The sequence below is a fragment of the Xyrauchen texanus genome, chromosome 47, assembly GCF_025860055.1.
Source record: "Xyrauchen texanus isolate HMW12.3.18 chromosome 47, RBS_HiC_50CHRs, whole genome shotgun sequence".
Lineage (NCBI taxonomy): Eukaryota > Metazoa > Chordata > Actinopteri > Cypriniformes > Catostomidae > Xyrauchen > Xyrauchen texanus.
The window spans coordinates 858079-870578 of record NC_068322.1 but is presented as its reverse complement, the minus strand read 5'-3'; the positions used below and the strand labels follow the sequence as shown (position 1 = coordinate 870578).

Below are 12500 nucleotides of genomic sequence, written 5' to 3'. Positions count from 1 at the left end.
TGGGGGTGATACAGCAGCGGGCTGCCCTGCGCCTGGACGCCCACGTTTGGAGAGACCGACAGCGGCCGCCGGTACTCGTGAGACAGCCTGTCTGACCCCGGACTGCTCAGACCCGAGAGAGAGGCGGGGCTTCCATCCTCGTCGCCATGGGAACCTGTTGTCATGGCATCTCGACACAGTATGAGGTGGGCGCCGGGAGCTCGGCAGACCACGCCAGGAGCGGAGGAGAAGGGGCGGTCCGTCATTCTGTCGTCCTCCACTTTGATTTTATCGGACTCCCACAGGCTAGCGTGAAACATCCTGTTGTCATGGCAACTGTCTCCGGAATCATCCAGGGACCCTTCTTCGGGAGAATCGGCCATTTGCTCGTCATCCCAGTGAGCTGAAAAATCACACATGGTTTTATTTAATAATGTCTTTTTTGATTTCATGAAGACATATCTGGGTGGTTGCTAGGGCGTTGCTATGAACCCGATATTCTGGTCCAGCTCACTTACCGTGAGAGTGATGGTAAGTTCTGTCGTCAAACTCTCCTCCGTTGGGTTGTGTTGCTTTCGTAAGAGCCGGAACAGGACGCGTGGCATCCCACCAGCACTCTCGCCCGCTCTGCTCCAGGACGTAACGCCCGCCCTGACAGCGGGCAGGATGCGGGTCACACGGCGCGGCGTGTGTGTGTGTTTGCTGACAGGTGTGTGAGGCCGCATGCATCATGTCACCCTGAGAAAGGCCGTAACGCAGCGGACCGGACTCGGGAACGTGTCTGTAAGCGTAAACGGGTTCTGACGCCTCGCTCTGATCCAGTCGCTGCGGAGAGGCAGAGTCTGTCAGAGGGCTCCCGCCCCATTGGCTGTCGTGGTCAGATTCTGAGCGATCATGGTGGAAGGCTGAAAACTGTTGAGGGGAAACAGAACTTATTAGAGTACGCTAGGACACATAAATAACCGTAAACCTGACAGACAAAACAATGTGATACCTGTGGATAAGGAGAAACCAAGATTTTACTCCTGGCGTTTGACACTTTTGGTTTGCCCTTCGGTCGCTCCTCTCGGTCACTATGGTTACTGTACGGGAACGCAGGTTTTCTGGGATTCAACTGGTCCAAAGACAGCATCATTCCCTTATATTCTGTATCCCTAAATGCACAAACAAACGCTGTGTATGATCACATTATTACAACAAACACTTGCTGATATTCCCAGTCCAACTCTGCAGAGTTAATCAGTCTCAACGTTGTTCAAACATTAGCACAACATTCTTACACCTGTGATTGCGCTCGCCCACCCCTGAACCCTCAACACAAGTCCTGTCGCATGAAGGTAACGCTTGTGTAACGTTACTCATTGATATAACACCTGTGGTTTTGTGTTCGACACCTTGGACCTGGTCTGACCACTAGCTGAACCACTTCCAGAGACAGACGGCAAACACAGACGTTATCAGAAACACGCCAACCCGTGAATGTCGCATGTTTGTATTGTGCACAGCAGGTCTTTCATCATTTCTGATAACGCTACATTTGTTCTGTAAGGCTTTATTTGCTTTCAGATGCCTTTAGTATGGATCAGCATCGCAAACAAAAGACTTAGAGAAACAGTACACCCAAAAATGAAACAGTATTTACTCACCCTCATATTGTTCCACAGCAGTATGACCTTTTATATGGTGGAACAGGAAGGATAACACAATATAACGAATGTTCATTCTGCTCTTGTAAGTAGACAGTAACCAGGGGCTGTTAAGCTCCAAAAACGACAAAAAAAGCATAATAAAAGGGAAAGATTTTTAGTGAATAACTACTTAAATTTGACGTTTCCTTACATAAGTTCACAAAGTCATAGGAACTACTTTTATTGTGCTTTTATGGTGTTTTGCACTCATTTCTGGAGCCCCTGTGCGCTATTTTAAACCGTGTCCTATTTTATGTCTTTAAATGAAAAGTCCTTTAAATTTTGTGAATAATAATGAGGTTAACTATTCAATATAATCACAGTTTGAAATATTAACGCTGGAAGGGATAGTTCACCCAAGTATTCTATCTTCACCAGAACACGTTTGAAGACAAATAGAAAAATGTGCAATCTCAGCTGGTTCTTATAATGCAACTGGATGGTGATCAGACGTTTGAAGCTCCTAAATCACAGACAGTCAGTATAAACGTCATCCAAACGACTCTAGTGGTTAAATTAATGTCTACTAAAGCCACACGATCACTTTTGGTGCAAAAAATTATCTATATTTAAGTACTTTTACTTCTGGAGAGGGTGGAGTTCACACGAGGGCGGAGCTCATGCGGTCTCTCATGTGACATATTCGCTTCAGCACGTTACAGGCGTAATCTCACGTTTGTCTCTCGGTTGAGACATCCAGGATAAACACAAACACAAACACAAACGCACTAATGTGGGTAAAGAAACGGATACAAATGCAGATCTAAACCTGCGAAGCTTCGTTACAGTGTTCCTCCTCCTCACTTGTAAACTGCTTACCGGAAGCATGATTTGGAGTTAAAAAAACTACTTAAATATTGATCTTTTTCACACCATAAGTGATCAAGTGGCTTTAGTAGACATTAATTTAACCGCTGGAGTCGTTTGGATGACGTTTATACTGACTGTCTGTGATTTTTGTAGCTTCAAACGTCTGATCACCATCCACTTGCATTATAAGGACCAGCTGAGATTGCACATTTTTCTATTTGTCTTCAAACGTGTTCTGGTGAAGATAGAAAGACATATCACGAAATTGTATATATATACTGTTTAGTAATGAGATGATATATCAAAGTTTGAAATAATGTGTACAACAAGGATTTACAGTCATTTGTATAACAAGCATTATAACGTTACTGTCACTTTAAGAGTTTAACGCGCATCTCACAGACTCGTTATTGGCGCATCTGTGCTATTTGTGATCAAAATGTACAGTCCTATATACTCTTTTTAACTGACTTAAAGAACAGAGAGGATATTAAAAGAGTGCGGGATCTTTGATGGACACTCATTACATGGAAAAGATATATCATCCCAACCCTAAACAAAACACAACTGCCCTTGTTGTGAAAACCTGAGCTTCTGAAGTAGTAGCATTATATATAATTTTGACCATTCAGCCGGTTCCCGCCGCCTCCATTCCCAACCGTAACCATGTTACATGGGTGAAGAAGCCCGGGAAGTTGGAGGGATGCGCTGTCATGGAGTCCTCACCACTGCCATCCACCCAAAGGTGCTGCCGCGGCCATCCGGCTGGGGGACGGAGGAGTTGCTGCCGGCCGCCTGGATGCGGAGGAATGTCCGTCATCCGTGAGGGGAAGAGGGGCTCGCTGCCGGCCACCAGGAGTGTTGGAGCCGCTGCCAGGAGCGGACGAGTTCCCTACCGGCCGGCAAAACGCGGAGGGGCGTTCCATCTGCCAGGGGTCGGAGGACTGGCTCCAGTCCGCCCGGGGAGGTGCGGCTGTCGTCTGCCAGAGTGTGGACCGGCGTGTCTGGGAACCGGCGAGCATGATTTTTACTCCACCTTGCCCTTTCCCACCCCTCGTCGCCCTCCCCAGCCCTAGAGAGGCGGGGAAAAGCCTGGCGGCTAGCGGGCCAGAAGGGCAACGGAAAGGAGGCGGGGTGATGTACGTCAGGACTGGGAACCCCCGGGGAACCCCCGTACATCCCGCCGCCTGACCCCTATTGGGCTAATCGGTCGAGGAGAGGGAACGTGGCAGTTCAGGAGAGAGAGAGAGCCACACACAGCTGCCATGTGCGTTTGTGTTCTTGCGTCATTTTGTTTGCATCAGATATTATATTGACTTCAGCCGGTTCCCGCCGCCTCCTTTCCCAATCCGAACCTGGTTACAATCGCCTTTTGTGTTCCACGGAAGAAAGGGTGAGCACACGACGTCAGATCGGCCATTTTTGGGGTGAACTAACTCTTTTAAAACATTGAACGTTGAACTCACGTGAGGACGTAATTGACGCTGACGATGCAGTGCGGCCGCGAAGAGCGGCTGTTGTGCACGATTGTAGCGTAGCTCTGGACCCAAACCCATCCGCCATGCTTAGACAGGAAACGATAGTACTTAGTGGTGACCTGCCCTTTAACTAGTACTGAACAGAGAGAGAGTGAGAGATGTTAAACAATAAAACATGTTATCACACATTAAACTGGTGTGCCTTTAGCATTTCTTTGCATGTGTCAAACCCAAGACCAACGCTCCGTTCCAAAACCGAGTGAGCTGCCGTGCAGTCTGCGGTCTACATAGGCAACAACCTTCCGAAATGGAACACTCAAAGCATCTATGCTCCCTTACAATGCTTACTAGGTAGGCAGCTCTCTAGGTTTTGGTGTATTCAGCGCAAGGTGAACTCACACAGGTGATGAGCGCAGCGCAGGTGGAAGGTGTCACAGCTGTGCACATGATGATACAGGGTTTTCTCAATCAGGTCCTGTGGCTCATATCCTGTGAGCTCTGAAACCCTGAAACACACACAAAACCTGTGAATGACCGGGCGACCTGTGTGTATGAGGTTATTATGTTTGTTGAACTTCACCTTGAGTCCAGGAAAATGAGCTTCATATCCAGACTGGCCCTGAACATGAACATGTTGCTGTGCAGTTTGATCTCCGTGATGGCGCTGGGCGGTAACGTGTGTCCCACGGCGACAAGACCCACGTTCTGAAAACAGCCGTCAAACGGAGAGGAGTCCAAACTGAACTGCCTGAACTTTAGGTACCCGCTGCAGTGGATGACCTGCAAAGTGTAGGGGTCAAAGTTCAACCACCAGCATGTTCGGTCAATGTCTTTTTATTTCAAATCAACACGCCCTGGATTAGAACTCGCGACTCCAGGTGTGATAGTTGGCGTCAATACTAGCTGAGCGACCCAGACCCTCCCTAGCAACCGGGCCAATTTGGTTGCTAAGGAGACCTGGCTGGAGTCACTCGGCACGCCCTGGATTCGAAATTGTGACTCCAGGTGTGATAGTCAGCGTCAACACTCTCTGAGCGACCCAGACCCTCCCTAGCAACCGGGCCAATTTGGTTGCTAAGGAGACCTAGCTGGAGTCACTCGGCACGCCCTGGATTCGAAATCGCGACTCCAGGTGTGATAGTCAGCGTCAATACTCGCCGAGTAACCCAGGCCCCTCCTAATGGCCGGTTCTTAACCAGAATAACCTGCAAACTGGACCAGACATCTGGCTATGCAAGACTATTAGTTACACGATCTTACCTTATATCCTCCACTCGTCAGTCCTGCATTCCTTTTAGCCAAAACGCATTTCATTCTCAAGAAGAATGACCGCTCCACTTCGTACTCTGAAAGAAGCAACATTTACAAACCAGCTTCGCATCACCTTACAGTCATTGGTGCACTCATTGTTATAGGTGAAAGGAATTTAGCAGATGTTCAGTTGGTGTTCTCGTGTCTAAGTGTCTCACCTTGGACAAAGTGTGAGTGGTATGACGGCTGTGGCGTGAGAACCGCGGCCATCTCATCATGATCGGCTGGATGAACATATTCATAAATACTGTTCCCGGTCAACTCTACCTGTTTCAAAGAGCATCTGTAATTCTGCCGGTGTGAATTAACATGAAACTATCTGATGCAGAATACAGTGTAACTTGTGAAGTTGTTGTGTTCTTTACCTGCGAGAGGCCCAAGTGAACTGACGCCGTCTCAGATATGTACATGATCTTTCCATCTGCAGCGACCACAAATATAAACCCGTCTAACGTCTGCAGAGGAAGAGAATGTCAGACAGGTCATGAAGGCACAAACCAAACAATTATAGAATCTGCAAAGAAGCACAGTTAATTATTTACAAACAGGCATGTAAATTAATTTCAGTCACTACTTCATTTCTGCTGTTAGTTCAATGAAAAGTAAATAATAAAAGTCTTCGTATTACCTGGAGCATCTTGCTGATTATTACCTGTAGAAAATTGGATCCGAGCTCATGGGCCGTGTTATGTAAAGATCTGATTCGACCCACCTGACCCCAGGCCTCCCCCAAACCTACAGAAATAATACAGAACATACATAAACATCAGGTGCGGACAGGCCATTGGGGGAACCGGGACTTTTCCCGCCGCGTTATGCAGAACGCGCCACAAAGCGGCGCTGCCTTTTGGGCCAGTGTCTATGTAAAATCCTGGTCCGAAATTTCTTCCCTGTCTGATCAACATACACCTTTATGATGTAAACATAAGTGAGATGATTTAGCAGCTTTTACACTGCAGTGATAATAATAATAATAAATATAGCTGTAAGCAGCGATACCGGTGTCAAGCCATTTATCGGAACCATGAGCAGCATAGCATCTTTTGAAATTGCATTATAATTGTTGACCACAAGGTGGCACTGTCCCGAACTTTTTGAGTCCCTTCAGAACATGGTGCCAAAGACACATACCAAGCTTCATAAGGATATGCCAAGTCGTTTAGTAAAATACAGCATTTTATGACTAAATATAAAGTGATGTCATCCAACATTACAGACATAGGAAAATGTGTCTCGGTATGTAACACTTGATCTAAAGAGACAATTTTCGTAATTTTTTGGCAAAAGTGTTAAAAAATTATAAGCCAAAAATATCAGTTTTTGCTATCTCCTGACCAGTAGGTGGTAGTGCGCCAAAACCCTGCAGGTAACTTCAGGGCCTAATTGTGATTATCCCTCAAAGTGTTGCACAGATACAGCCTCAAGTTCAACTTTGTGCATCCGGCGAATTCGTTGAAGCGGCTTTTATAACACTGTTATTAATAGGCTACTATTAAAATAATAATGAATAACAATTATACTTATATATATATATATATCTTTTATAACACGGTTATTAATAGGCTACTATTAAAATAATAATGAATAACAATTATACTTATATATATATATGCATGTCTTTTATACAGTGTTATTAATAGGCTACTATTAAAATAATAATGAATAACAATTATACTTTATATCTTTTATAACACTGTTATTAATAGGCTACTATTAAAATAATAATGAATAACAATTATACTTTATATCTTTTATAACACTGTTATTAATAGGCTACTATTAAAATAATAATGAATAACAATTATACTTTATATCTTTTATAACACTGTTATTAATAGGCTACTATTGAAATAATAATGAATAACAATTATACTTTATATGTATATATATATATATCTTTTATAACACTGTTATTAATAGGCTACTATTAAAATAATAATGAATAACAATTATACTTATATATATATATATATATATATATATATATATATATATTATATATATATATATATATATATATATATATATATGCATGTCTTTTATACACTGTTATTAATAGGCTACTATTAAAATAATAATGAATAACAATTATACTTTATATATATCTTTTATAACACTGTTATTAATAGGCTACTATTAAAATAATAATGAATAACAATTATACTATATATATATATATATATATCTTTTATAACACTGTTATTAATAGGCTACTATTAAAATAATAATGAATAACAATTATACTTTATATATATCTTTTATAACACGGTTATTAATAGGCTTCTATTAAAATAATAATGAATAACAATTATACTTTATATGTATATATATATATATATATATCTTTTATAACACGGTTATTAATAGGCTACTATTAAAATAATAATGAATAACAATTATACTTTATATATATCTTTTATAACACGGTTATTAATAGGCTTCTATTAAAATAATAATGAATAACAATTATACTTTATATATATCTTTTATAACACGGTTATTAATAGGCTTCTATTAAAATAATAATGAATAACAATTATACTTTATATATATATCTTTTATAACACGGTTATTAATAGGCTACTATTAAAATAATAATGAATAACAATTATACTTTATATATATATATATCTTTTATAACACGGTTATTAATAGGCTACTATTAAAATAATAATGAATAACAATTATACTTTATATGTGTATATATATATATATATATATATCTTTTATAACACGGTTATTAATAGGCTACTATTAAAATAATAATGAATAACAATTATACTTTATATCTTTTATAACACTGTTATTAATAGGCTACTATTAAAATAATAATGAATAACAATTATACTTTATATGTGTATATATATATATATCTTTTATAACACGGTTATTAATAGGCTACTATTAAAATAATAATGAATAACAATTATACTTTATATGTATATATATATATATATATATATCTTTTATAACACGGTTATTAATAGGTTACTATTAAAATAATAATGAATAACAATTATACTTATATATATATCTTTTATAACACTGTTATTAATAGGCTACTATTAAAATAATAATGAATAACAATTATACTTTATATGTGTATATATATATATATCTTTTATAACACTGTTATTAATAGGCTACTATTAAAATAATAATGAATAACAATTATACTTTATATGTGTATATATATATATATATATATATATATATATATATCTTTTATAACACGGTTATTAATAGGCTACTATTAAAATAATAATGAATAACAATTATACTTTATATCTTTTATAACACTGTTATTAATAGGCTACTATTAAAATAATAATGAATAACAATTATACTTTATATATATATATATCTTTTATAACACTGTTATTAATAGGCTACTATTAAAATAATAATGAATAACAATTATACTTTATATATATATATATCTTTTATAACACGGTTATTAATAGGCTACTATTAAAATAATAATGAATAACAATTATACTTTATATCTTTTATAACACTGTTATTAATAGGCTACTATTAAAATAATAATGAATAACAATTATACTTTATATATATATATATATATCTTTTATAACACTGTTATTAATAGGCTACTATTAAAATAATAATGAATAACAATTATACTTTATATATATATATATCTTTTATAACACGGTTATTAATAGGCTACTATTAAAATAATAATGAATAACAATTATACTTTATATATATATATATATCTTTTATAACACGGTTATTAATAGGCTACTATTAAAATAATAATGAATAACAATTATACTTTATATCTTTTATAACACTGTTATTAATAGGCTACTATTAAAATAATAATGAATAACAATTATACTTTATATATATATATCTTTTATAACACGGTTATTAATAGGCTACTATTAAAATAATAATGAAAAATTATATATAACATATTCTTTCATAGCAAATCATTATTTTCATAATAAAATTACAATTATTATTATTAGACTGTTATTGTTAAATTGTAACATGTTGTAAATTGTATTCAAGGATTTATTTTGGATGTAATTCGTATGAATGATTTATTATTTTTATTTATAGTTAATATTCAGTTAGCTTTCTAAATGTTGATCTATCACGCTTCGGCTTGTTTAAACAGTATGTTAACACGAGTGAACACACACAGTTAACCCCGTGTGTGTGTGTGTGTGTGTGTGTGTGTGTGTGTGTGTGTGTGTGTGTGTGCGTGCGTGTGCGCGCGCGCGCGTGTGTGTGAGAATCTAAGCTCGTGAACAAACATTGCCGTCGGTAAAGTAAATGTCGGACATCAGGCGCAAACACGCGTGGATCTGCGTGACTGACATGTTAATACACACACACACACACACACACACACACACACACACACACACACACACAATAATCACTTCTGTTTGAGGAATCAATCAATGTGAATTACACACAGCAGAAACTGTTCATATCCACACACAATATATTTACACTCTATATTGAGTTCTTACAGATATGAACAAATTAAGTCTAAATCTGGACAATTTAATTTTATCGAAATAATTTAGATTAAATGAAATGATATTGTACAGAGTAAAACGCCAATAATATTCATTATAAGCAGAAGTGCAGCAGTATTGAAATAACAATGTGTGGGTCACGTGCAACTGATCATGAGGTGTAAAGTGCAGAATAAATCTAATATGTGCGGGATGTTCAGCGTTCTGTGTTTTATGCACTTATGCTATTAAACAATAAACGGAATAATGAGCTCAGAGTGTGAAAGACTGCAGAATAATCACACAGGCTTTAAATACTTCCGTGTGTGTGATGTAAAGATTCCCGTCATAAAACCATAATTATTCAAAAACAGGCTCTCAACATTAGAGTCTCCACGGACTGAAACATTTTACATACTGAATATAAAACAACACGTGCAGAAGACATCAAACACACACACACACACACACACACACACACTCTCTCTCACGCGCGCACACACACACACTCTCGCGCGCGCACACACACACACTCTCACACACACTCACACACACACACACACTCTCTCACGCGCGCACACACACACACACACACTCTCACACACACTCACACACAGACACACTCACACACACACTCACACACACACACACTCGCATAGACACACACACACACTCTCACACACACTCACACACAGACACACTCACACTCACACACACACTCACACACACACTCACACACACACACTCGCATAGACACACACTCGCATAGACACACACACACACACTCACACACTCACACTTTTTTTTGCACATTTGCATTAAGTTGGTTATTATTTTTTTTTATGGCATATTTATAAAGAATATTAATATTTGGATAATAATAATTATTTTATAACACACACACACACACACACACACACACACACACACACACACACATATATATATATATATATTATTAATAGTTAAAGATGTAATTCATCTTTTCTTACTCAGTATTTTTCTTCAGTGAAATAATTGTGTATTATTTAAATAATGGCAAGTATGAAATATCTATTAATGAAGGGAACATTTATTTATATATTATTATTTTATATTCCGCCGCACAAAAGACAAAATCCGTTTCACACAATTTTACTCTGAAACATGTTTTGTTCGTGTAAATAATTAAATAAATGGATTTGTGTTTGAGTAGCAACACGATGTTTCTAAGAGTCGTTTATATTGATTTGAATGTTCCAGAAGATTGTTACTGTGACGTGTTTCATATCAATATGTCACGTGTCTTCTCGTCGCTTTAATTAACCCGCTTCATTAATGAAGTGTTTCTCAGATGCAGATTGTTCAACATCCTCTCACAGACTCGATCCCGCATCAATTAGAATCGCATCTGCTCTTAAAGGACTCACGGTGTTCAGACAGCCGGTGTGCGCGCGCTGCCGGTGTAATGAGCGCGGCGGATGCGCAGTCACGTCTGTGACCGGGACAGAACGACCCTCAGAGCAACACCATCCACCACACACACTCACTAATGCCTGTTTTATATATCTGTCTGTCTGTCTGTCTGATGTTCTGTCTGTCTGTCTGTCTGTCTGATGTTCTGTCTGTCTGTCTGTATGATGTTCTATCTATCTGTCTGTCTGTCTATATGTCTGTCTGTCTGTCTGTCTGTCTGATGTTCTGTCTGTCTGTCTGTATGATGTTCTATCTATCTGTCTGTCTGTCTATATATCTGTCTGTCTGTCTGTCTGTCTGATGTTCTATCTGTCTGTCTGTCTATATGTCTGTCTGTCTGTCTGTCTGTCTGATGTTCTGTCTGTCTGTCTGTCTGAAGTTCTATCTGTCTGTCTGTCTGTCTGTCTGATGTTCTATCTGTCTGTCTGTCTGTCTGATGTTCTGTCTGTCTGTCTGTCTGTCTGTCTGATGTTCTATCTGTCTGTCTGTCTGTCTGTCTGTCTAATGTTCTATCTGTCTGTCTGTCTGTCTGTCTGATGTTCTGTCTGTCTGTTTGTCTGTCTGATGTTCTAGCTATCTGTCTGTCTGTCTATATGTCTGTCTGTCTGTCTGTCTATCTGTCTGTCTGATGTTCTATGTATCTGTCTGATGTTCTATATATCTGTCTGTCTGTCTGATGTTCTATCTGTCTGTCTGTCTATATGTCTGTCTGTCTGTCTGTCTGATGCTCTATCTGTCTGTCTGTCTATTTGTCTGTCTGTCTGTCTGTCTGTCTGATGCTCTATCTATCTGTCTGTCTGCCTATATGTCTGTCTGTCTGTCTGATGTTCTATCTGTCTGTCTCTCTGTCTTTCTGTCTGTCTGTCTGTCTGATGTTCTATCTGTCTGTCTCTCTGTCTGTCTGTCTGCCTGTCTGATGTTCTATCTATCTGTCTGTCTGTCTATATGTCTGTCTGTCTGTCTGATGTTCTATCTGTCTGTCTGTCTGTCTATATGTCTGTCTGTCTGTCTGTCTGTCTGATGTTCTATCTGTCTGTCTGTCTGTCTATATGTCTGTCTGTCTGTCTGTCTGTCTGATGTTCTATCTGTCTGTCTGTCTGTCTGTCTATCTGTCTGTCTCTCTGTCTATCTATCTGTCTTTCTCTCTGTCTGTGTGCCTATCTGTCTGTCTGTCTGTCTGTCTATCTGTCTGTCTCTCTGTCTATCTATCTGTCTTTCTCTCTGTCTGTGTGCCTATCTATCTGTCTGTCTGTCTGTCTGATGTTCTATATATCTGTCTG

General features: G+C 38.8%; 1 protein-coding gene across 1 annotated transcript in view; it reads right to left on the bottom strand.

Moving 5' to 3' along the window:
• LOC127638946 (single-minded homolog 1-like) overlaps nt 1-12500 on the bottom strand; it is a 15154-nt gene that overhangs the window by 1368 nt on the left and 1286 nt on the right. Inside the window, exons 3-12 of the mRNA XM_052120724.1 lie at nt 5895-6001; nt 5632-5721; nt 5425-5533; nt 5216-5301; nt 4536-4735; nt 4355-4461; nt 3944-4091; nt 974-1133; nt 498-891; nt 1-382 (exon numbers count right to left, since the gene is read on the bottom strand). The exon at nt 1-382 is cut by the window's left edge and continues 1368 nt beyond it. Of these exons, the coding sequence (XP_051976684.1) occupies nt 1-382; nt 498-891; nt 974-1133; nt 3944-4091; nt 4355-4461; nt 4536-4735; nt 5216-5301; nt 5425-5533; nt 5632-5721; nt 5895-6001 (1783 nt within the window). The remainder of the gene's footprint in view (nt 383-497; nt 892-973; nt 1134-3943; nt 4092-4354; nt 4462-4535; nt 4736-5215; nt 5302-5424; nt 5534-5631; nt 5722-5894; nt 6002-12500) is intronic.